Below are 26,680 nucleotides of genomic sequence, written 5' to 3'. Positions count from 1 at the left end.
TGACTTTTTAAAAATGTGATTGAAAGAAGATAAACTGGCTATCTCTAAATAAATTTGATACCTACTCCTAGGTGATAAGAAATGTCCAAATAACTATGTCTAGTATATTTAAAATTCAAAACTCTTGTTTTAGTTGGGATTATAACACTGCAGCAGAGCACTTGTAAAGCATTCACAAGCCTCTGGATTTGAATTCCATCACTGTTTTTTTTTTTTTTCTGTCTGTTTATTTATTTTTTTCCTCCTTTATTAATTTATTCTTGTTACATCTCAATGGTTATCCCATCCCTTGTATCCTCCCATTCTTGAATTCCATCATTGTAAAACAAACCTATTGTGAGCCGGGTGTGGTAGCTCATGCCTGTAATCCCAGCACTTAGGGAGGCAGAGGCAGGTGGATCTCTGTGAGTTCGAGGCCAGCGTGGGCTACAAAGTGAGTCTAGGACAGCCAGGGCTACACAGAGAAACCCTGTCTCAAAAAACAAAACAAAACCATCACATTATTCACTGTGTGTATGCATTCATATATGCCGTTCTTTGCATTTGTTAGTTCCCTCCTTTTAGCATGTGGGTCCCAGAGATTGAATTGGTTATCAGGCTTGATGGCAGCACCCTTATGGGCCTAGTCATCCCACTAGCCCAAGAATCTATACTTTAAGGCCAACTTGTATATACATAGTTTTCTTCAGGTATGTAAACAACTATTTAGAAATACTTACACTTTAATTGAGCTCATATTCTTAGAAATTCTTCTTTCTTTACTTTTTCATTGATGTTTTTATTTTTTCACTTTACATCTAGATCACAGCCCCCTCCCTCCTCTCCTCCTGGTCCCTCTGTCCACCTGCTTTTCCTTTTCCCCTCTCCTCCTGGTCCCTCTGCCCACCTGCTTTCCCCTTTCCCCTCTCCTCCTGGTCCCTCTGTCCACCTGCTTTCCCCTTTCCCCTCTCCTCCTGGTCCCTCTGCCCACCTGCTTTCCCCTCTCTTTTCTCCCCTTCCCGGGACACTTTATTTCTATTGAGAAGGATTAGCATATGAGTAATGGGTCCCATAACTACTGCTGTGAGATTTATAATCGGGAGTTCTGCCAGGAGGAAAAACAAGGGGGGTTGGGAACCGGCCTGTGACTTGAAAGCAGCTTTAACTGGTTTCCGTACAGAGCTGGCAACTCTGTATCCTAAGAATCCTGACAATGCCGTCCAAGTCACTTTTCCACTCTACTTTCCTAATGCCTAGCCCCCAAGCTTTGCAGAAAAAGCCATAGCTTTTTTTTAAAGGTGTTTTACTGTGCAATTATGGATGTGAGAATTTTTTTTATATGTTATCTGTAGCCTTTCCAATTCTCACTGAAGAGGTGTAATGGAGCTTGACCACAAATGCTTAGATAGAAACTTTCCATTGAAATAGTTGCATCTAGTTTGCAATAAAACATTAATAGGCTCTAGTTAGATTACTGATGTCTGTATTGTTCTGTGTTGTTATGGTTTTCTCATTATAACTGCAAGTGTTGATCTGCATTTGAAAACATAAAACACCAGAAGTTCATTGCATTTTTATAAAATTATATTGTTAAAATTGAATTATAAACTCCAAAGTTTCGCCTGCTTTCCAGCTTCTGGTTAAATTAGTCCTGCCTGCATATATCTCTGCTGCACTTTCCCATTATCACCGGGAGGCGCGTCCTCCCTGAGGAGCCGACACATTAGCAGACAGATCTGTTATTCTTACTGTGGATGAGCAGTTGCTGGGAATCTTCATTGACATTTGGGCATGATGGTCCAGGCAGCTTAATCTAAGCTTGACAAAATCTCATCCACGAATTGGTTTGCGACCTAAAGGGAGTAAAGTGATGGCAATTTTTTCTTTTGTTTATTTTCAGACTTTTCCTTTTGCCCAAGAATTAATTTTGCCTTTGCTTAATTGCTTTACAGACATTCTTGTAATGTTACACAATAGGAGAGGGAGGGAGAAGAAGAAGGAGCTGCGACTGTGTCGTGTGTATCGCAAACCCTGTGCTAGAGAAGGAGAGAAGGAATAAGCAAGCTGGTTTGACCAGAAACAGAACTGCCTATGACAGATTAAGAGACAAGCAAGGCTTGGAATCCGAGAGCAAGCAGAGTGGAAATTTACTGCGGCTCTCTGAGTGTTCAAGTGATCGCTTTCTGCTAACGTTTCCCGGTGGTAACTGTTACTCCTCAGAGTCAGAAAGTCAGGGCAGAATAGTGCAGTCTGTTCTCCACCATCCTCGAGTTGGAGGGGGCATCTTTTACTACATGGAAGATAAAGGCTACTTCATCTAAAGTGCTTTGACCCCCAGAAAAGAACTGTCTTCAGCACCTCACCATGGCTCTGCTTTTTGTTGCTTAGACAAGCCGGGGAGTTTCTACAGCCCTTGGTGAGTATCAGCAAGGTTGTCTGTGTTGGTTTGGGTGAGGAAAATGAACTAATAAGGTACAATTGAGTCCTACACTTCTGCCTATGTTTATTTTAAATTAGACTGTTGCCTTGTCTCTCTGCACGATGAACTGCTGTTACTAGGAGAAGTTTGAAAAAACAACAACTACAAAAACAATACTTCTCTGTTGCCTAAGGCATTTGAATCCTTACCAACTATTCCGTATCCAACAAATATCTTATTTTGGAAGTGAGTTTTTATTTACAACTTGCAAAGATAAAATAGTGGCAGTGTACTGCTCTTCATTTTTTTTTCTTCTAAGTGCTTGAAAACTTGGAATTTGTTTCTGTGTATTATCAGTAAATTGTGTTTGATAATTTATTATTATGAACTACAGCAATCTACCATAATTCAGCTTAAATTATTGCTAGCATTAATTGAAAGTGCATATAATTTAAACATTAAATGTTACTATTAAATCCAAAGTGACACTTGGTTTCTCCAAAGTTCTGTAAGAAAAATAAATCGAGATATTTTATGTATAAAATTTACCATTGATGGAAGATGAATGAATATACATTTCTGAGTTAAAAGAAATACAGTTTTTTTTCTTTATAGTGATGCCAGCTTCTCTTGCAGGGAATTTAACTAGAAGTGTATATTTATAAAAGAGCAAAGAAAATAAATTCTTACTATGTTTATTTGTATTTCAATACAGCCTTCATTTGTGTAATCTTTAATAGGATATTGTATACTCTATAGCTACATATATACAGCTATAAACATATGTTACATTTAAAGGCAGGTATAGAAAGCAAGTGGTCACTCTCCTATAGAAGGAAGGATATGTTGTTAAGTATTAAATAGATTACACAAAGGTGGCTAGTTTGAGCAAAGTTTCCATTCTGTCCTGTGCTAGCCTAAAGAAATATGTGCCTTCATTTATTGATTCAAGTGAGTCTCTTAAGGCAGAAAAAAAAAGTTAATTAAAACGAAGACTGCAGAAAGCCAGTAAGCACATGGCAGCCTGGAGCCTGGACATAAAATGGCTAGCTTTCTCCAGTGGCTCCTCTACCATGTACAGAAGCCTGAAGAACAGGTTTTGGTTTGTGGCTTATTTTTTTCCTCCTGTTTGTTGATCTATGTATAAGAAGCAACACAGTTGGTCTGTGGAAACTTCTGAACAGACTGTCACATACTTAAAGTCAGTGCTCTTACTTTTTTGCATAGTGTCATACTCCACCCTTAGGTGCAAGGGAATTTTGCCTTAAACTTGACAGTCTTCAGGGAGAATTTGCTAGTGTTCTCTTAGTGGTGGCACCAGGTCTTAAGCCCACAGTAATGTGAATATAGAAGGAAAGACTAAGGCATCCTGGTTTGCAAACACTTTATTTCAAAGTTCACTTGTGAGCAGACTGTTGAGTGGAAGAACCCATTGCTTTGAGAAGTAATTGATCACGTGGCTGCCAGGCTTTTATTATAGGCTGAGATACTTTATTTACACTACAGAAAGACCACTGTCACCTTGAGAGAGATGAGAAAGTCAGTTCTAGTGCCATAACTAAGTGTGAGACAGCCATGGGAAGGCCTTTTATTTCTGCTGCAGATCAATGCTTATGGAAAAGCAAGTGTAATACGGGGTCAGTGCATTGTTGGGAAGGATGCTTAGATGGGGTTCTTAGGTACTTCCAGAGCTGGTTGCCATTTTTATAGTATCCATGCTGACACTGCTGTCAGAGATTTCTCTTGGTATAACACCCTTTCTAGTCTTTCCTTCTCTGGGAGCCAGTTCTAAGGTCTACCACAGTGAGTGGCACATAGTAGGCAGCTGATAAAGAGTTACCTGAGGACTGCTCTGCTTCTTTGGTCTACTACCTAAGTGGAATGGAGAGGCTGGTGAGATGGTGCAGGCAGTCCAGGGCCTGCCACCCCAACACCCTCCCTAAAATCCAGGTATGGCCGTACTGCCCCATGATCCTAGTGCTAGGGAGGTGAAGATAGGATTCCAGAGCTTGCTGTCCAGTTGGTCTCACTGCACTGATGAGCTCCAGTGAGAGACCCTGTCTCAGGAAATCAGGTGGAGAGGAACAGAGGAGGGCACCTAGTATTAACTTCTCCCCTCTACTAGCATGCACGACTATATGCATGCCCATGCACTCACACATACACATGTGTGACCACATACAAACATGAAAATACAACACACACACACACACACACACACACACACACACACACACACACACACTTCTCCCACCACCAGAGAGAGAGAGAGAGAGAGAGAGAGAGAGAGAGAGAACCTTTTCCAAAGTATCCAAAAAAGTATAGGGGCATAAGGGCACACCTTTTTCATTATGAGAAAGAGATGGCCTGATGTGAATTGATTGAATTATGAAATGTGAGCAAAGTAAAATAAGACAGAGTGGTCCTAACTTAGAAGAGAAAAGAAGACTGTTGCATATCTCTATGGCAGTCCTGAGTGATGGGAGGAGGCCTGGGCGTGTGTTAAGAATCTTGAATACATGAGACATGTTCAAGTCAGAAGTCAGGTGTCAAAAGGGTTCTAGCTCATGTGTATTAGGAGCAGTGTGAGGAAATGTGGCCTACTTGGAAAATTCAGAATAACTCTCTCCAAGTTTATCCAGCTCAGTTACATTAGTCCTAGAAATGTCTTTAAAGTGCTTAGATACAAAATACAAAAAAAGAAAAGAAAGTTAGCAATGCCATCAGCACATTAGCAAAACAATGAATAGTTGTAGGTTACTCTTGGATTATCCTCTCTTCATTCTGTTTCAGAATAACTTAAAAATAGTGATTTTAAATAGTCCTAAGTGGCATGTAATAGGTTCTTAGTACTATGTGTTAAATAAAATTAAGGTAGATTTGGACACTTTCCTGTTGTATGCACATACATACATACATACATACATACATACATACATACATACATACATACACACACACATATTTCTTTGTCACTTAGAGAAGCTAGCCCATTTCCTTTACAAGAAAAAAGGCTAGTGTAAGCATATTGACATGCATATTACTTAGAGCCATGCTCTTCCAGTGGTGATGAACATAACTGGCTTAAACAGAATCTGTGCTGTCTGTAAGCGAGAAAGCATGCCCACGCTGCAACTTCACTTTCCAGCAGAGATTCATCAAGTCTCTTCCAACTTGGAAAGACAAAGGATTATGTCAGCCAGAAAAACTAAGTCTATTGTAGGTGTATATCGAGTAAGAAGTAGCTTTAGCCTCACTTTCATATCTACACTTGTTGGTGATAATTTTTAGGCCACCCACAGTATGTAAGTGCAGAGCTTACTGATGCTGTGACGTAATTGTGTTCACAGTGTACTAATGAACCAGTCTAATGCCAAGAACAAACAGTATCTAACCAAAATGCAGTGTCATGTACACTATGTAGTAGGTGCAGGGAAGACTGGAAATACTGGAGTATAGGTCTCGTATCTGTGTGTGTGTGTGTGTGTGTGTGTGTGTGTGTGTGTGTGTGTGTGTAGCACGCGCGCGGTGCTGTGAGTATGAAGATGAGAGGATAACGTGGCGTTATTGGTTCTTCCACCTTGTGGGTTTCAGAGATTGAACTCAGGTCATTGGGTTCAGTAACAAGCAATTTTATCCTGAGCCATCTGACCAACCCTTAGTTACTTTGTCATAAAGACAACCATTTGAGGATTTCAGTGAGCTTAAATGTTTTCATTATTGCTACTGGTTTGGGAAAATACTGACTTAACTACAAATCTCTACTATAAATTGAGATTGGGAAACTTTAATATAAAAATCTTTCATTAATAATCGTTCATAGTTAATAAACGTAGAACATTTTTTGCTCCTATAAATGACTGAAGCTTTCAGCAGAAATATTACTGTGAACCTAATGAATGAAGTTTCTGGAACAATAGTAAGTTCCTAAGCTCACAATAAAAATAATAGTGGTTTTATGTCCTCCTAATGTCATATATTCTATTTTTAAATTTATATAACATAGTGCATTGGAAATAAAGCATAGTTACTGAAAGATATGAGTATCTTATTTTTAATTCTCATGTAAGTTTGACCAAAGTGTCCAGGAGAATGAGAATTCATAAGACATTTCTCACAGATTTTCTATTTCTGTGTAATTTATTCATTTTAGAAAGTGTCTTTCTCCTGCAGACTCTGTTAATAAAGCAAACCATTAAAAAAAAAAAAAAGGAGCCGGGTGTGGTGGCGCACGCCTTTAATCCCAGCACTCGGGAGGCAGAGGTGGGCAGATCGCTGTGAGTTCGAGGCCAGCCTGGTCTACAAAGTGAGTCCAGGACAGCCAAGGCTAACACAGAGAGACCCTGTCTCGAGAAACAAAACAAAACAAAACAAAAAAGGCAAGCCAGGCCTGGTGGCACACCAAAGACGTCAAAGGCAGGAGATCACTCAAATTTCTCATTTGAACCTCTAGAGCAGTAGTTCTCAGCCTGCAGGTCACCTAAGACCCTAAGAAAACACGGGCACTTACATTACGATTCATAACATCAAACTTACAATTTTGAAATAGCAACAAAAATAATTTTATGGTTGGGGTCACCACAAAGTGGGGAACTGTATTAATGGGTTGCTGCATTAGCAAGGCTGTAAACTGCTACTCTAGAGTAAAGAATTATCTGTGAATCATTATCTATACTTTATTGGTAGTCTGCTGATTTTCACTTTTGTCTGTCAGTTTTAAAGTACAAAGTTCAGTTGTGGTTTGTAATAACATTGTGATGCATACTTAAAAACTGAAAGGAGGTTGGGAGATATTTTACCGTAGATATTAGCTGGTCTGTGGCATGTCTAACTATGGTGATGCGTTCTGTAATGCTGTATGTGGCAGCAATTCTCAGTTTTTATTTTGAAGGGGATATCCTTGGACATAGCCAATATAGAAGAACTTTTAGGTGTACTTTTCAGTTTTAAAATTCCCATCTGAAAAGGACAATACAGTCAGCACTGGCACTCCATGTACTTACGATGTAGCCTCTTTGCCACTGAATTTAAAAACAGATCTTTAGGGCTTGGGATTCAGCTTAGTGGTAGAGCACCTAAGGCCCTGAGTTCAGGCCTCAGCTCTGAAAACAAAACAAAACAAAAAACTGATCTTTATATGCCTGGTCCTTTGCCATTGATGTATTTTTACTGCATCTATTTCTGTCTGTGAGTCCCTTTGGAATACAGATAAAAGAATGCCAACCCTTGGAGCTTTCTGATTTTTTTTTTTTTTTAATGTAATAGGTTTATGTTGAGGTTGTTTAAGAAAGGTGCATGTGGAAGACTGGGGTGTGGCTTGGTGGAAGGGTACAGCAAAGCCCTGCCTCCATCTCCAGCACTGAAAAGCACCAAAAGCATTGGTTTGCTTTGTTTGGGGCTGTGGCTGTAGCTCAGTAGTAAATTGCTTGTCTAGCATACCAAAGACCCCACACTCAGTCTCATGTGTACATGCATATGTACACACATGGGTACACACATGTGCACGTGCTTTAAGCTACAAGCTGTGGGAATATTGGAAATAGTCTCATCTTGTTCACTGCTGAATGAAAAACTTCTGTTTAAAGAAAGGTTAATTTGAGCTAAGTTTTTTTTAAAGTAACAAGTTGGCAGTTGAGGTCATAGAGATGCTTTTGTGCTTGTTCAATTCCTGAGATTGCTTTTTTTACTTCAGAGATAGATTTTCCACTCCCTTCAAAATCCTGGTGAAACCTTTGAATTGAGAACTGTTATTGAAAAGCACACTTGGAAGTAAGAAAAAAAGGTCTAAAAATATTCCCTAACCACCCAAGACAGACATTTACACCCCTTTGAAATATTTGAACTAAGATACCAACAAGGACATGGAATGTCTCACGTACCCTCTCCATTTAAATTGCTCAAACACTGACATTGAGCCATCTTTAAGTGGCTCTCAGACACAAGAAAGGAGTGCTGGCAAAGTGAACTACACACTCCCCTCCTGTGTTCACTGGGCACGGAGCTAAATGATCTCTTTGGCTTTCTCTCTAGAACCTGAGCCAAGTACCACTCTTCATGAAACTCCATGGCCAAGGAAATTATATTTGACTAATGGCTAGAAAACATGGGGTGGGGTGGGGTAGGGAGTCAGAATTCAACTGTACGAACTTTAAAACAAAAGCGTTGTTTAGTAATTTTAGGTAAAAGATGTTTCCATGATGAATGCATTGCCGTTCATTAAATAGTTTGACTGTGCTACCCAGAGGCTACCACTATTAACTCTATTAACTCCATGTGCATGCGTTGTGGTGCATATTCGTGGGCTGGTACACACGCACACATATGTTTCAAACCAAGGGACAGCTTGAGGTATACCTCAAGAATGGCTGTCAACTTTGTTGAAACAGGTCTCTCATGTAGACCTCTGACTTCCAGATTAGCTTTTCCCTTTGTGTGTGTGTGTGTGTGTGTGTGTGTGTGTGTGTGTGTGTGTGTGTGTGTGTCTTGTGCTTGTGGAATTGGTTTTCGCCTTCTACCTTTACACAGGTTCTAGGGACTGAACTCAGGTTGTCAGGGTTGCACCATGAGCGCTTTGCCCTCCATGCTGTCCCAGTCCTGGCTTTAAGGCTGAGGCGCTCTCTGTGGTGTCTGTCTTTATTCTTCTTTAGTAGACATAAGCTAATTATGTGCGTTAACTGTGTGCATAATGCTGCAGGGATCACAGGACGCAGATATGCCTTTCCGTGGAGGTGAGTTCACTCCCTCAGGACATGTCGCCTGAAGTGAAGTTTCTCCTGACAGTGACCGAGTGGTTGGTCAATTCTACCAGTAACTTTTTTGAGGATCTCCACACCATTTCTTGTCCTAGCTGCAGCAGTTTCCATCTTCACCACCACCACACAGGAGTCCCCTTTTGTGCCTCCCACCAGCATTATTATCTTTCATCTTTTTGGATTTTGATTAGCTTATGTCACAATCCTTTTGTGACCTAACTGTGGAGCCTGGTGTAGTGCAGGCCCTGGCTCTGCTCAGGTGGTCACCCCCCTTCCATGCGTTGGGGTGCGCCACAGGGTAGGCAGATGTTACCACAATGGGGATGAAATAGCTCCAGAGAACTTTTCTTGTCTCTGATTCTGTTCTTTCTACTTCTATCACTATTTCTATTCTTTTCTTTTAGATATTTGGGGTGGTTTCCTTTTTAACTTTTAAAATTCTTTTTTATTGTTATTCTCATACAAATGAATTATAATTGTAGAGTCACACCCTCCCACATGTCCTGCCAAACAATATAAAGACTTTCTTTCAAGAACTTCTTCTGATTTTTTAGCATTAATTTTGTTGAGCTATTTGTGGACTTGATTCCATTTAATCTTTTTAGCTTTATATTTATAGATATATGTATATAATCTCTGTATGCAGAAATTATGTGTTAGCTGGAGATTTACTTGTGAAACTATATATAATCTTTTCTTCCCAGAAGCATGTCTATTTTCTCATGGTTCTGTGAAGGTGGATGGGTCTGGCCAGTCTGAGGGTTTTTTTTATTTTTTGTATTGTTGTTGTTTGTTAAATGGCCATTCTGTTGGGATGTGTTTTGAAAAAGGATTCTTTCTTTTTTTTTATATCCACAAGACACCTTAAGTTTGTGTCTTATCATTGATCTTTACTAGACAAGTCCTTTAAGTGATGGAGTTTAAACTTTTCTCTTCACACAAGACGTAAGTCTTTATATCCTTTGCTATTGTGGTTCTGTTCCCTGTTTCCTTTTGTAGTGACTGGCTTACTCCACTCCCTCTCTGCTGTTATTTCCTATGGATAATACTCTTATTTTCTTCAGATTGCTATTAAACACTCATGTAGATATAATAATATATATATCATTTTATATACACATACATACATACATACACACACACACACACACACACACACACACACACACACAAGCACGCACATTTAATATCCTTGGCTATCATCTTAGATTTTAAAATGTTGCCATTATCATTCTTCTGTCTTACTTATTTTAAAATAGGAGAATGATAGTCAAAAACATTAACTTCTGGATTTAGTCCATTCATCAAGACGAGGTGGGAACTCAAATATTGTTTTTCCAGTACCAGGAATGAATGGAGGGGCCTTGTACATGCTAGGCCACTGAGCCATATGCTAGTCTGAGCTTGTACTTATGTAGCAACGGGTTCTACGTCACAGCAGGCTCACTTTTAAGTGATCTCTGAGGTGAATGGTGTGGCTGGGTGCACTAGACATATGCCAGGCAGTGTCCAGAGTGTAAAATCAGCAGCCACGTTCGTGTGCAAAGGGGAAGGCGCACAAGTTGAGATGAGAGTGGATGGGCGAGCCAATCGGATGAGAAATGGGCATGCAGAAAACCTCTGCTTTAGCTTTCTGGGGGTCAGAACCCCAGAACTATATGACTTGAGGAAGTGTCTGAATTTCCCTAAAAGTAGGGAGCAGTGGTAAAATGTTATTGAATGAATTTGACATCGCATTTATTTCAGTCAGTAGTTCATTTAAGATGTAAGAATGTTTCTAAAAAGGGCACTGTGCTAAGAGCTACTGTGTGGCCCTGTACTGTTGTGTCCTCCCACTGCATCTCAAGAATTTGCTTTTTCCATAGTCCAAAGTTCCAGCGGGTTTTACGTTCTCATGGCTCGAACTCTGCTGCTGAGCAAAGTTCCTGTGCAGAATACATGGCTTCAGTCGTTCATGTTTCTAAATCCTCCCATGCTGTTTTATGGTCCAGAAGTACTTAGTTGAAATTCTTAGTGTTCTAGTTTTTCCCTTAGTGACGTAAAACTGCACAGAGAGAATGATTATATGTGCATTTGATATCTTTTAAAATCTAGTGTGCGTTTACTTATTTTTATGTATGTGAATGTTTTTGCTCGCACATACGAACTGTCCCTTGGACTCAAGAGTTAACGAGTCCCTCACACGTTCTCTGCCCTCGCCAAGGAGCTTCTTCAAAAGCAGGAAATGTTTTTAAATTTGCTGTTTTATCATGAAAGTTCATACCAACTGTTTTGGTTTCTATTTAAACTGTATCTTCCACTAGAATTCTTGATCACAAGTAACAAATACTGTTGTTGTAACTTGAAGGAATTTATTGCATGGCTATAAGGTAGCTCTCAGATGTGGCAGAAATTCTCGGAAAAGACTGGAAATAGATAGGAATCTAGTGAAGTGCGAGGTTTGGTACAGTGTTACAGCAGTTGGATAGCTGGGTGGGTGGGGCTGTCAATGGTGTGTTCTTTTAGGTATAATATTTCTTCATTGACTAAGTGCATCATTATTAATGAGACAATTATTGGGCAAAATGAAAAATCTCTCATGCCTAATAATATGGTACTGAAAAATTATAACACATTTATATAATTAATATGATATCATTATTAAAAATATTGTGGGCATAGGGCTGGTATGTTATTGATAAAAGCACAGCCATACAAGCCTGATGACTTAAGTTCTGTCAAGAACCCACTGGGAAAGCAAAGAATTGACTCCTGAAATTTGTCCTCTGACCTCCACATGTGCACTGGGCTTAAGCATGTTCATAATCCCCCCCCACACATACATTTTACACATATATACATAAGGAATAATATAAAAATTTAAATATTGTAGTAGAGGGGAGGAGGTCCCCCTTGGTCATAGACCTAGGGGAGAGGAACAGGGCGAAAGCAGGAAAGAGGGAGGAACGGTAGGATACAAGTGATGGGATAACAGTTGAGTTGTAATCTGAATAAATGAATTAAATAAAAAATTTTAAAATAAAAAAGTTATAAATAAAAAAATATTATAGTAGAACTAAACGTGCCCATAGAATAATAATCAGGGCATGAGACACTGGGGAAAATGGTTAAATATTACACTTGGTATTGTTCTAGTTTCGCTTAAACTTGTATTTATCTTTGTATGTGTAGAAAACTGTAAAAGGAATATATACCAGATGATAAGCAGCATCTCTGGAGGTTTGAGTCATATGAACCTTCACTGTATTGGATCATGTTTTTGTAATACCTTGAAATGTTTTACATATATATATATACATGTATATATATATATGTATAATGGATATTTTTTTACTGGATGAAACCTTCCATTAGATTACAGGGTTTGTTTCCCTTAATGCAGTCAGGCAGTGACAGATGTTGTTTTAGTCTACATAACAAGTGTTCTCAGCCTCTATAGTTGATAACTTGCCCACCCCCTCACTCCCCACCATGCCAGTGAGGAGTTTAAGACTTTACATTGCAGCTTTGGTTCGCTATCAGTACTAGCTACAATACTTTTTCATAATGCTTTTTGGCAGTATATGAATCCTAACCCACTGTGTTTTAAAGTACCAGTTTTTTTTCTCAATAAATACCACCCCATTTTTGTAGAGTCCTTGTTTTTATGTAAAGCTTGTAACATATCTTTCTTAAGATATTTTGTTTTTAAATTTGAAATCAAACTTGAAACTCAACTAGATCAGTTTGATGTTTCAAATTACTAAACTGGTGTTACTAAAAACGTATTTTATGCCATGACATAACAATTAGACATGTTAGGAGTTTTCTTTAACTTGGCTTGTTTGTTTTTCAGCATTCCATATTGGAAGAAGCAATTTTTATACATGAAAAAAATGCCTTTGTTTAGTAAATCACACAAAAATCCAGCAGAAATTGTGAAAATTTTGAAAGACAACTTGGCCATTTTGGAAAAGCAAGACAAAAAGTCAGACAAGGTATGCTTCAAAAGAAAACGGTTATTAAAGAGTGTGTATTCCAAGGAGAAGGCTGTGTAAAAGCTTGATAAGGAATTGTTAAGTGTGGTCCCTATTACACTCACAGGTTGCTTCGGGTTTTGTGCAGCTAGTAACTATTGGGCCTGTTGTACTGAACCTTTGGTTCACTGTCCAGAGCCTTTGACCCACCCGAGTCTGTAGACACCAGAGCTTCAGGACCTCTGGGATTTATTATTGTATTGTGGATGGTTGCTGCTGTCAATTGTGTGTTCTTTAGTGACTAATTGCATCATTGTTAATAGGATGATTTTATTTATTATTAATATTCATATTCGAAGAAGTTATTTTTATATATGAAAAATGTCTTTGTTCAGTAAGTCACACAAAAGTCTAGCAGAAACTGAAAATTCTGAAGGACACCTGGCCATTTTGGAAAAGTGAGGAAAAAAGATAAATGTGAAAGAAAGGACTGGCACATGTTCATTTCACCTTGTTCTGAGGTCTGACCAAGAGAGACCTCTCACAGGGAGGCTTCTGCTCATCCTCCTGAAGGAACTTTAAGTTCTTCATATTTGGTTTATCTCTGCAGTGACTCGACTCAAGATGACCTGTTACACAATAAAGACCTTAGGGAATTGGAGAAATATCTCCAACCTTCAAAGGAATTGGATAAATAGCTTGTTCTAACTCCCATGTTCTTTGAGACGTTGAGCCAACTTTTGGCTCAAAAGGAAACTGAAAATAACCTTCATAAAGTATGTATAAGTCTAGATGGCAAACAACAAAAAAGAAAAAGCCTCCTAGTTTTCATTTTGCCAGAAGGCGAAGTAAGCCCACATCCTTTCCACATGCGATACTGACAAGGACTAAGAGCAAGAGCACTTGTGCTCACTGCAAGTAGCAAAGCCATAGCTCTGACACATTTAGTGTCGCCTTGGAGACACAGTTAGTGATACCTGCTGAGTAGAAAATGTGTGTGTGATAAGATCCCACTAAAGGTACCTGGGCACTTTCTTGGACATGCGCACAGGAGAAACCTGTGAGAATGTACCCTGCATTGTAGTTCACAGTTTCCCAATGAGAACAATTCTTAAATCCAGTCGGAAGCAAGAAGTTGCAGCACATCCATGGGTGGAGCATTTAGAGATGGCAGCATCTGCCTCTGTGCAGCCACAGAGATGAGGTCCACCAGTGAAGCTGAGTAAAAGGAAAAACATGAAAGGATATAGGTCATCTTCAAATTTCAGAATTATAGGAGCTAGCCATAGCTATGTAATAACACAAAGGTAAGGAAAATGCAGAAAAGTAAGGCAGTCCTTATTGTGAAAGTTAGATGACATTATAACAAAATGCCTGAGCTGTTCAGCTTATAAAAAGGCAACATTTATTGCCCTGAGAGTTTTGGAGACTGCAGTCTGTGCTCTCAGTGCTCTGGGGCTGCTGGTAGGGACAGCACATCATGTGAGAAGCATGTGACACAGATCGCAGCTGGATATAAAAAGAAAGGAAAAAAGATGTGATCCATCTTATAATCTTATCCAAAATTATATTGCCAGTGCCTAGCAGAGACCTCCGATTAGGCCCTACCACCTGTGGAATTACCCCACTGAACATGGGGGCCTTTGGGGGCCATTTATGGTGCAAATTACTGCAATTTTGAAAAATACATAAAGGTAAAAAGGCACACTCAAGGTTATAGAGTGCTGAAAATCTGGTCTCTTAACTTGGATTTATTATAGCAGAGAGGTTTTCTTTATAATTATTCCTAAGTCTGTAGTAGGCTGAAGAATTTGAGACGTGCCTTTCTAAAAAGTAGTGCCAGAGTCATGTTTTGTAATTTGTTTTACCACTCATTTTCTTCTCATTTTTGAATACAGTTATACTACAGTGGAAAGTCAACCAAACATACTGTTTTTTTCTTTTTACAAATAGGAACACAAATTGTTGACTAAATCAGTCTTTCTTTTAATTATTAGTTTAATGAAGGTTTTTGAGATATTTCTCCTCCCATATAATTTCTCAGCCCTGGGTTCTTACAATTCACAAGATTGTGCAGCCATCGCCACTGTCTAATCTGAGGACATTTCCACCATTCCCCAAAGAAACCACACCAATCCGTGGTCCCTCCTCACTTCCCACTCCCCAGGCCTGGACACTAATCTACAGTCTGCGACTTGCATATTATTCCTGAACTGCAGTAGACCGCTGAAAGTCCTACAAATACAAAAAAAATATGATGATTGTGTAGAATGAGTAAGTATGTCAAAGCTTATGAATTTTGACAACATAGGATTTTACGCCTGAACCATTAGAGGCTCAGGAGAATAGGTGTCCATTGGAAAGCCTTAGGGCTTCAAGTCTCGCAGCAGTTGGTAAGGCCCCTACACACTCAATTTAATTTTCAAGAATACACTCTCTTTGTAGTTTCTCCCAATAAAGTGAATATCATTTGAGACTTTAGTTATATTGTCTAAGAAGAAATATTAGGGATCTTTTCACATAAATTTTAGTGACATTTTTAAGATTTAGAAAGCAGCATCTACTAATATTTTTGTTGTTGCTACTATTGCTTATTTATAGCCAGAATATTATCTTTGACTATAAACATACAAAGCCTGAGATGCGTGTGTGTGTGTGTGTCTGTGTCTCTGTGTGTGTGTGCATGTGTATGTGTGTGTGTGTCTGTTGGGGAGAGCTGTTTGTTTTCTTAAAGCCTAAATTTGGATTCTTTTTAACTATTACCATACTTTCTGGTTACCAGGCCTCAGAAGAAGTGTCAAAATCCCTGCAAGCAATGAAGGAAATTCTGTGTGGCACCAATGACAAGGAGCCCCCCACAGAAGCAGTGGCCCAGCTGGCACAGGAGCTCTACAGCAGTGGACTGCTGGTGATGCTGATAGCTGACCTGCAGCTCATAGACTTTGAGGTGAAGGACGTGTGCAAGGCTGTCCCCTGTCTCTCCAGAAGGGCTTCCCTTCTGACCCAGCATGCCTGCTGCCCATCCTGCCTCTTAGCAGTAAATAACGAGTGTCCATGCTTGACTTAAACCAATGACTGTCCACGTATGATATTAAACAGCTTTCAGGAAACCTGTACAGTAAGCAAAAAGGCATACTATAGTTAAGTTTTGTGCATCTGGCTTAATGACCACCACTGTTCACAAGAGGGTTACAGTTACTGTGTCCAAGGTACAATTTCATACATACAATTCACTGTTATGGAAAATATGTCATTATTTATCTTATTTTAAATTGTATTCACTAGTTGGAGTGTGTGTGTGTGTGTGTGTGCGCGCGCATGCATGTGTGTCCTCATCCACATGTGGAAGTCAAAGGACAACTCTTGGGAATGTGTTCTTATCTTGTGAGATTAGGAAATCAAACTCAGGTCATAGCTTACACACAAGAACCTTTCCTCGCTGAATAGAGCCATCCCATGTTATAAATACAGAGCCCAAGATTCAGGATTTTAAGTAATTTTCCTGAAGTTACTAAGAGGGAGCTGAAGTTTTCACATCAACTTGAAAGCAGTTTATCCTAATTCACCTAAACAATTAGATAAAAAGAAGCAGTACATATGTTATATGCATTATTACATATTATTATAACCAATATATATTATTAGATTAATAATATATAATATACTATATATTATTTATCTTATTTATTATTGTATATCTTACAGAATAGTGAATAATGTGGATATAGGAAGGTTTGTGTATTTACTGTTTAGGCAATAGTCATCCTATTTTCCTATTTCTTGCTTTCTTTCTACAAGTATACTTGGTAGTTCCAGGTAAATGTTGGTTTCTCATTAATTTTCATAGGCAGGAGATATGCAGGTTTCTTTAAAGCAAATAGGTAGAAGGAAATTACTTATAGTAATTCAGCTGACCTAGGTTAGGGTCCTAGGGACCTGTGCAATACTGGCACAGCTTTCTGGATTAGGTGGACAAAGTGCAGAGCAAGACTAGGAGCTGTAAAATCAAAGGTTGCTGGAGAGGGCCTCAAAGACCCAGACCTTGGCTCATTCTTCTTTTCAGATGCCCTGTCTGTCTTTCTCTTTCATTCTGTTTCTCTGTCTGACATTCTATGGCCCATGGTCTCTCTTCTTCTGTGTGCTTGGCTTTGTTAAGTCTCTGCCTCGATTGTATTCCCATTTCCTTCTCAAACTGGCTATGCATGGAATCCAAGAATACTTTCACTATGTTCATATACGTATGTGTTTCTCCTTTTTGGTTTAAAATCAGATATCATGAGCATAGCAGAAGCTTGGCATAGTGGAAGGCACTTGACTTGGTGATGCAGTTGTCTGGAGTCCAGATTCTGCTATTGATTGTACAGACAGTAAATTAACTCTTTTAGCCCGGATCTTCTTGTCTATATAGAGAAATAGCAGGAACTCACTTCTCTTAGTATTTAAGTATGTAAAAGATATGCACATATACATTACATTATATAAAAACTAAATATAAATGTATAAAAATGTCAGAGTATTTTCAATTCCTCTCCAACAAAAGTGAAATACAAACTGGATTGTTTTGTTATAACCTTTGAAGTTTTTCTTTATCATCATCATCATCATTATTATTATTGGTGGTGGTAGTGGTGTGTGTGTGTTTTCAGGTGCACCCATAACATGGATGACATGTTGGTTCTTTCAAGAATTGGTTCTCTCTTCCTACCAGGGAGGCAACTTAAGCGTTTTTGCCCACTGATCTATTTAGCAGGCCCATTTTTATTTGTTTTAGATACTGTTGGACAGTAGCCTTGAATAAGAAAGAGTTCCCATTTTTTATTACAATTATATTTTTGTCTTATTGTTTTGTATATTTATCTGAGAGTAGCCACATTGTGAGTTGTCATTAACATTGATTGGCTTGGATTGGTTAAAGACAAGCCTAGTTTATAGTGGAGTGCTGGAGGAAACATGCTAAGGGTGGTTATGCTTTGAAGACTCGGGGAAGACAGAGCATCAGGCGCAGTGACATAAAACCACAGGCTCAGAGTGCTAAGAGTGAGATTGGGAGAATCAAAGCTCTGAGCGGTAACAGCAGACTTGCCAACATGGAGGAGGAGTTCCATAGCGGGGTCATCTCTAGACAGAGAAGTATAAGCAACTAATGCCTGCAGAGAGAAAGTGGCCTGGTCTCTCTGCCTGGTGAGTTCTAGGCCACCTGAGGTATTTAGTGAGACACCGTCTTTAAGCAACAATGGGGGAGGGAGAGCAATACGCCATCTTTAAGGAATTAATAAGGCCTCTTGAGTGATGATCATAGCACTTCCACACATGAAAGCCTCTCACCGTGCATCTTTGAATAGCACAGCAGTCATTTGACTAGAAGTTCTGGTGTTTTTTATGATGGGAGAAAAAAATTACTGTTTTAGGGATGGGCTTCTGCTCTTGCCAGATAAACAGGGGAGGAAACATTCCTTGCAGGGGAGGGGAGAGAACAACAGAAACATAAACTTTGGTTTAGAGTCCACCTTTGTGAGTGTGAAACAGAAATATGCAGTCTCTGGGCAGTGACCAGAAGGAAAGCAACAGAATTAGATTCCTCTTGCAGAGAACAGTAATAGAAATGCGAGAGATGTGCTCTGCAGCAGAGGGCTTAGGCAATCAAGAAGAGAAACATTCGGGATGGGGAAAGAGATGACTGGAGCACCAGAAAAGGAAGGAGTGTCAGGAAAAGATGTCCGGGTAGACTGACGACGTCGTGTCATTGGGGCTGGCTGGTGTGCGCGGCGTATGCTGAGTGAAGGGCACTGGGTGGTAATCTACACACAGTGTGTAAGACAATACCAGCTGCTGGCGAGGGACAGGTAACTAGGTCTGAAACCTAGGCACAGGAGCCTCAGCCCTCCCCCTGACAGCAGTGTTGTTTGCGGCAGCAGCAATGTCACTCCGGACATTAGGGACTAACTCAAGAGTGTGGGTGACAGATTCATCTCTCCTTCCAGAATCCAGAGGAAAGGGACCCGTGAGGAAGGGAACAGTAGTGCAGAGTTCTGCTCAGTAATAGCTAAGAGACAGGCCTGGGTTTAAAAAGAAAACCTAATTACTCAGCCATAAATTCTTATCTAATCCTCTAAGCCTTAACTTTGCTGACAGAAGAGAACCATCTGAGTATATTGTAAGGGCAAAGAAGGAAGGCAAGAAGGACCCACCTTTCCTGGGTTCAGAAGGACTGCTGGGAGCCAAGGGAAGCTGGCGCAGCTTTCCCTCCCACAGCTCCGACATTTCTAGTGCCCATTAGAACAGAGCCCCCTTTGGAGTAAGAGCTGGAGCACAAGGAAAAGCATGGCTGAGAGAAAATGCTAGAGAACTGCCATGCACGGACTGCAGGGTAGAGCAACACGCAGCTAGTAAGTAAAGGAAAAGGAAAATAGGAGCCAGGAAAGCCCTTCGGTCACTTAGCTAGACCATGGGCTGAGCGGAGTCCGAAGGTTAGCAAGCAATAGAAGGGAAGAGTCACATGGTGACACATGGTGAGCAGTTGCCAGTGTCACCATCAGGAGCATCACAAAGAGTTCCCGCATGCTGCCTGAGCTTACAGGATTATCTGTGAGGCAAGTGAGACACTAAGGAGCGAATCCTTGTTTTGTGCTGACAGAGGCACCTACAGAGGACCCTGGAGTACAGGTTTGAGGACAGTGACTTCCCAGACCCTCCTTGTGATGACATTGCTGACCTCTCCTGTACCAGCAAGGGGACTATGGCATGCTCTTTTCGGGGGGGGGGAAGCTGCAGTAAGCCCCCTCACTGGCGATCATTGAAAAGGATCCACTGGCACCAGGTCAGAGACAGAGCTAGGATATGGATTTTCCATGAGCCATTCCACACCTGCTTCCAGGAGCTTCCTGCCCCAGGGGCCCCAGCCTCCAGCAGCAAGGTCAGCCCCCTACAATGCTCCAGATCCTCAAGACAGACAATTAGAAACTATTGTTTTCTCTCTGAAAAATAATGAAATAGTGCAGTTTTGTAACTGGTGGTTCCATCTTATTTTTAGTGCCAGTACTCTGGAGGAAGAAACACTTAGACAGCTCTTAGTTCGAGGCCAGCCTAGCGTACAGGCCAGGCCAGGCAGTGAAAACATGGGACTTAGGACTAAAATAGCAAGGCCTCTGATATTGTGGGCTCAGGATCAAACTCGGAGCTCTGTCTTTTAAGATTTGGCTACTATTCAAGACACAGCTTTAGGTTATTTTATATTTTGTAATACACAGTGGTAAGAGATCAAAGGATTAAAAAAATATGTTTCATGCCAGGGCATTTGCTTAAGACAGGTATGCCTTGCCAAGCAGGGGTGGGTGCAAAGTTGAATGTTCAGATTGAATGAGAAAGCAGCTCAGAGTGGCAGAAAAACTGCACTGTGATCTAGTGGTCATTTCTTATTATGTCAGACTAGTAATTCACGTGATACACACTACTGTCAACCAGAGTGTGTAAGCAAGGAGTCAGGGTAGCCACCTGAAAAGCCAGGGCAGGCGGCATCCACAGACTGCAGTTACAGACCATAGGAACGAAGGGTTACCGAGAACTGGTTAGTTCATCTGGGCTGCTTGGCAGGAGCAGCATGGGCTCGTGGCTGGCAGTTCCTCGCTGGTGTTACACATTCAGTAATGGATCTTGTGATGAGCAGGAGGAAAGCATTCTTCAAGCTATTTCTCAAGCACTTCTACTCAGAACCAGGGTGGACCAGTTAAAAGTTTAAATCAACTACATCATGAGATCGTGGGGTCCCAGAGGATGCAGTTGATGCCCCATAGTAACCCATGTCTGCTGGGCACAGCAGGGCTTCCTGGTAGAAAGCCCCACAAAGATGCCTAATCACCTCACTAAGCTGTTTCCTAGTCCAACATTTATGAAAATGTTTACCCCTAACAATATCATCCTGTTCTTTGCTCCCAGCTAAAGCCTTTCTTTGCTTTTTGATTTTTATTACTTTGAAAGGCTGGAATCATAAAGCCTGAAGGTCCAAGCCTTCCCTGTGGAGGTCAGAAGACAACTTTGTGGAGTCAGTTTTGTCCATCCGCTTTACATTGAACTTGGGTCCTCATAGGAACACTTTATGAACTAAGGTTTCTCTTCAGCCCGTCTTTAAAAAAACACAACGGGAGCAGCACATCCTATTCCAGTTAGTCTTTGCTGCTTCTGCTGCTGTTTCTAAGAGAATACTTGACATAGAGTCATTGAGCAGCAGCTATTTGCTGAGTGAATGATTGAAGGACATGTCAGGGACTTTATCTGACTCATCATTTCTAGCTGAAAAGTTCAAGAGCATGACCAAGAACCAATATCTTCTGGATTTGCTAGAGAACCTGGTCCTAATGTAATTTCTCTAGGAAGCAGCCTTATCTCTAGGTACACGGCCCTATCACGGAGGGAGAGAAGAGACCAGCATCCTGGGGTGGCTAGTCTGCCCCGTAAGGAAATCATTAGCCCGTCCATCGCGTCTCTGCCCTCCTGACTCCACCCCACCTGTCCCCACCTCCCAGCACCCACCACTTCTGAACCAGCTTCAACGTGAGTCTGGTGGGGGCAAGTATGGCAACTATAATGTACAGATGTAACAGTCACCCTTTTAGTGCATTGGTCTGTAATGGTGGATAGTTCTAACACCCGCAAAGTTCCCTCCTACTCTTGGCTAATTAGCTCCTTTTCCTACCCCCAGCTCCTTATAGTAATGTTTTCCCACATACCCATAGCCCCATTTTTTTCAAACCTCATTTTTACCTTCACAGAAAAATCATGTAAGCGGAAGCAGTGTTTGGGCCTTCGAGACTGGCTTGATGCAGGGCAAACTTGAAGTAGTAAAATTGATGGTATAAAGAGAATTTACTAATAAACTTGCTTAGGAAATATGAACCTGCTCAGAGTAGAATTTACCTAAGGAATGCCACCTCCTGTGCTACAGGAAGATAAGTAGTGCAATAACCAGACTTGTTAGAAAACCATGGAAAAGAAAATTCTGTACCGTAATTACAGTTTGGGGCTGAGAAACTTTGTTCGCTGAGTCTGACCTCCAGTTATAACAAAAGGAGACAACCGTGACTTACGGTTGGACGCTAGAGCTTTTCCCATATCAAAGAAGCACCTCTAAGAAGTGGTTCCAGGGGCTAGGGGCCAGGTCACAGCCATGTTACATGGTCTACCAAGAAGTCCCCTGCACTCTTACCAGAAGAAACTTAATGCTGCCAAGTAGGCAAGGTGACCTGGTAACTAGTGGGAAAGAACAACACTGGTGTGCTAATAAAGACGTCTGACAATATCTTGGCTGTTTCCCATCTGCCCAAGTGACCAGAATTGCAGTCTCTTGTCTTTGTTTAAATTGTTCAAAGTAAATAATAATAATAATAATAATAATAATAATAATAATAATAATAATAATAATAAATTGTTCAAAGTATAACCTGGGTCCTACACCTAAAGGAGATTTGAGTATGACAGCGTATGTGAAATGCATACGCCTAAGGTATATGTAGGTTAAATATATCTGTGTTCGAAGCAGGTTCCTGTTTGAGAGTCAGCCTGAGGTGGACATGTTCTAAAAGGACCTTTTTCCTTTATTAATCTCCCTGGGAAGGCATATAGATTCTATAACATTTCCACTCTGTGTAACTTATGTGAGATTCACCTCAGCCATTGACCAAGATATTGTTTCTTATTGATGGATTCGTTGTATGGGTCTTGCATAGGCCATTATTCATCTGGTCCCTCCCCGGGGTACTTGGTATGTTCCCAGTTTTATCATTTATAAGTAAAGCCCGTACATCCACTTGTGTGTAGCTTGTTTTTCAAGATGAAAACAGCTGTGTTTGTGTCATTGAAAGTACCCATGGGTGAGATTTTTGGCTGTTGCTTAATTGTTCTGTCTTTTAATTTTAGCCATTCAGGTGCCAGTGTTATCTAACAACCATTTTACTTTGCAGTTTCTTAATTACCAATCAGACCAGGTTTCTTTCCCTGTTTATTTACCACCATGTTTGTTATGAAGTAGAGCGCTTTTGTCTCTTTTTTGATTGCTTAACTTTGAGAATTTTTAAAAAAATATTTTTATTTTACTTATTCTTGTGTGTGCATACGCATTGGCGGGGGATGGGGCACGGAAGGGGCACACGTGCCCTGGCGTTCGTGTGGAGGCCACAGGGCAGCTTTGTGGAATTTGTTCTCTCCTTCCACTTTGGTGGGAATTCCAAGGATCCAGCTCAGGCCCTTTGGCTACCCAGCAAGCGCTTTACATGCTGAACCATCCTGCTGGCCCAGAATTCTTTATGTGTGTTTTATGTACAAGTCAGCGCCCACAATTTTAAAGCAGGCGTTTTTAATCCCTCCTCTCTTTCCCTGTCTCCGCACTTCCCAGCTGCCACTTCTGATCACTTCCCTCCTTTCCTCATTTTCTTGTTTGATTTCAGTTCGTAGACCCTTGCATGGCATTCATTAATTCATTAAACAAATAGCTGCGGACTTTTATAAATTTACCAGCTAATGAATGTATCTTCAGGCTGAAAAATCTACCAACTATATAACACGTATCATGAATTACTGCACTAATTTTTGGTCCATTTCTGAATGTGGCTTCCTTGTAATCAAGCATATTTTGATGGTTTTCTATTTTCTCCTTCTCTGGCCCCTTATGCGTCCCCATTTTCTCTAATGTTCTGTGTCTGGGCCCGCTGGCCTGATTTAAGAAGTGGCCTCTGGTAGCAGAACCTGTTTCTGTTGCCCGCAGGGGCTCCCTCTGCCTCTGCACACGTTTGCTGATGAACTAGAAGAATGCTTTCCTCTGTGTGAAAGTTGGGCGGCCTTCTGTGGCGCTTCATTGCTGCTGTTCACTGGAATGCCATGTGGAAATGTTCTGTGGCATTTTACCGGGAGGTATGAAAAACACGGTCTTGTGACATTTCAAACAGGGCTGGTATTTATTCTGTAATATTGCCCAGTAGAGTCTAAGAAGATTTGAACACCACAGAATTACTTTTGTTTAAAATTATGTTTATGCTAACAGATATGCCTATTTTATAGAACAAATATAGTATTTACAGTCCTCATAAATGAAATTCAGGCACTATGTGCATTTTTTGAGATTTTTAGCAGCAATTGATTCTGAAGTGCTCCCTTCCCTCGCTGGGACTGGGGGGAGACAGGACTTGTGCCTGCCAAGCAAGACCCTCCCCTGGGTACATCACAAGGTCACAGGATTTACTTCTTAATTTTTTGTCAAAATTTGCATTTGGGTATGGTGATTTCCTTTAAAGGAATAAATAATTTGCTTTTATAATACCAGCTTTTTATTTCCCTATCTCCTCAGTCCCCTAAATCAGCCTATTCCCCTCCCTAATTTTTCTATCCTCTTTTTCTCTTCTGCCCTAATCTCTTCATATTTTTCTCTGTGGAAGAAAATTACAGCAATGGACAACTGTAGCTATTTTAAAATTTTAATCATTGCTGACATTTTGATGTTCTGGTTTCTTATTTCTACCCCTTGAGTAGACCACAGTTTTTTCTGCATCTATTTGTGTTGCATGTGCCACAGCCAGGCACAGAGATCAGAGGACAGTTTGCAAGGGCTGGCTGTCTCCTTCCACCTAGGAGTCCCAGGGCTGACCTCAGGCTGCCAGGCTCCACAGACACAGTCATTGTTACTAGCCTTTTTATTGTTTGGTTATATTGTTGTTGTGGTGGTGGTGGTCATGGTGTTTGTTTTGGTTTGGTTTTTTTTGTTTTTTGGCATTTGTTGTTGTTGTTGTTGTTGTTTTTGAGACAGTGTTACTGTATAGCATAAGGTCCTATGGAACTCCCTGTGTAGCCCAGGCTAACCTTGAAATTGTGACAGCCTCAGTCTGATGAGTGCTAGGATTGCAGGTGTGAGCTACCACACCCAGCAGTTATTGGGGACTCTATGGTAGCAGCTGGGATAAAGTTCTTTGTGTATAAGACAGACATTGAATTTTGTTATTCTAAAAAAATGGACAACAAAGAAATGTATTTTACACATGTAACCTCTTTGTTTTGAAATAATAGTTGATTACCAGCAGGTGTAAGTAATAGTTCAGAGAAACCCCATGGAGCTCACCTGCATCTCCTCAGAATGATGTCCCACTCTGGAAACACGACAAAGGGGATCTTTCCACTACCACAAAGATCCCTCCTTGTGCCGGTTTCTACGTAAGCCCACTTCTCTTATTCATTACCACCACATCCCTGACTTGTAGCTGTTCTAAACTAGATTCTTCTCCATTCTCTAGCTTGTTATTTCAAAAACCTCATATAGATGGGACCATCTCATGTGTAACTAGAAACTGGTGTTTCATAATGGACACAGTTCCTCAGGATCCACCGCTTTGTGTCTCTGTATTACTTTGGTTGCTGACTAATAAGTAGGTGACCACAGTTTGCTTAACCATTTGACAGCTGAAGATGTCCTGGGCTGTTTCTAACTCTGGCTGCCACACGAGAATCACCCATGTGCTTCTTTCTCCCTCAAGAATGCTTAAGAGCAAAAACCTGCTGATGGGGTAGTTAGTTATTTGTTCTGTTTCTTTAAAAAAATGAAATCTTTCGCAGACTGGCTATACTGTTTCACATTTCGTTTTTAAATGTGTTTATTACTTCGTGTGTGTGTGTGTATACACAGGCACTGGTGTGAAGATCAGAGAACAACTTTCAGGAGTATGGACAGTCAGGTTCTCTGCAGGTGAATATAGCTTTTACCTGCATCTCACCGAGCCATCTCACTGTCCCATCTTTTACATTTCCCTCACAGTGTGAACGTGATTTTCATTTTTGTGAGCATTTCTCGTTGCCGCATTTCAGCCGTTCTGGTAGCTCTGTCAGAATGAGTAGTACATATCTCACTGCGGCCTCACTTTGCACTTCCTAAAGGTAATGATGTTCAGCATCTTTTATGTGCCCGTTTTTTCAGTGACATGGCCTCTTTGATGAGGTATCTTTTCATGTCTTCACCAATTAAGTCTGTATACTCTAGATACTGACTTTTTGTCATTTATGTGGCTTACAGTATTTCCCCCAGTCTGTATCCTAATCTCTTAATTTTATTAGCAGAATCTTTTGAAAACAAAAGTTGTTTTTGTTTGCTTGGATGGTTGGTTTATTTTTATGTGTATTTACCTGCCTCTCTGACTGCACCATGTATGCACAGTGCCTGCAGAGGAGGGTGTCCTCTGGGACTGCAGCTACAGATGGTAGTGGCCACCACGTGGGTGCTGGGAAGTGAACGCCCACCTTTGGAAGGAAATGCAAGTGCTCTTAACCACTGAGCCACCACTTTAGTCCCAATCTGTCTCTCTCTGTCTCTGTCTCTTTCTCTTTGTGTGTGTGTGTGTGTGTGTGTGTGTGTGTGTGTGTGTGTGTGTGTGTGTGTGTGTGTGTCAGGGTGGTCTTTTGAGATAGGATCTCTCTACATAGCCCTGACCAACCTGGCCTCAAACTCACAGAGATCCATCTGCTTCCGCCTCCCAGGGATTAATAGTGTATTACTTCTTTGCTTGTTAATATCAGGGCTAAGAACTTTTTGCCTAATCATAGATCCT

General features: G+C 40.6%; 1 protein-coding gene across 3 annotated transcripts in view; it reads left to right on the top strand.

The window, feature by feature from the left end:
• The window catches only part of CAB39L (calcium binding protein 39 like), a 107,685-nt gene that overhangs the window by 32,872 nt on the left and 48,133 nt on the right, over nt 1-26,680 (top strand). For 2 of the 3 annotated variants that reach the window (XM_084767743.1, XM_084767742.1), the window contains 2 exons: nt 12,986-13,127; nt 15,889-16,053. In XM_084767743.1, coding sequence (XP_084623869.1) covers nt 12,986-13,127; nt 15,889-16,053 — 307 coding nt within the window. Of the gene's footprint in view, nt 1-1,931; nt 2,396-12,985; nt 13,128-15,888; nt 16,054-26,680 lie in introns of all 3 variants that reach the window. The other variant, XM_084767744.1, reaches the window with a different exon arrangement.

Source organism: Acomys minous (assembly GCF_964271855.1).
Source record: "Acomys minous genome assembly, chromosome: 18".
NCBI lineage: Eukaryota > Metazoa > Chordata > Mammalia > Rodentia > Muridae > Acomys > Acomys minous.
Note: the sequence above shows the minus strand (reverse complement) of the source record. Positions and strands in the feature narration are given on the sequence as shown.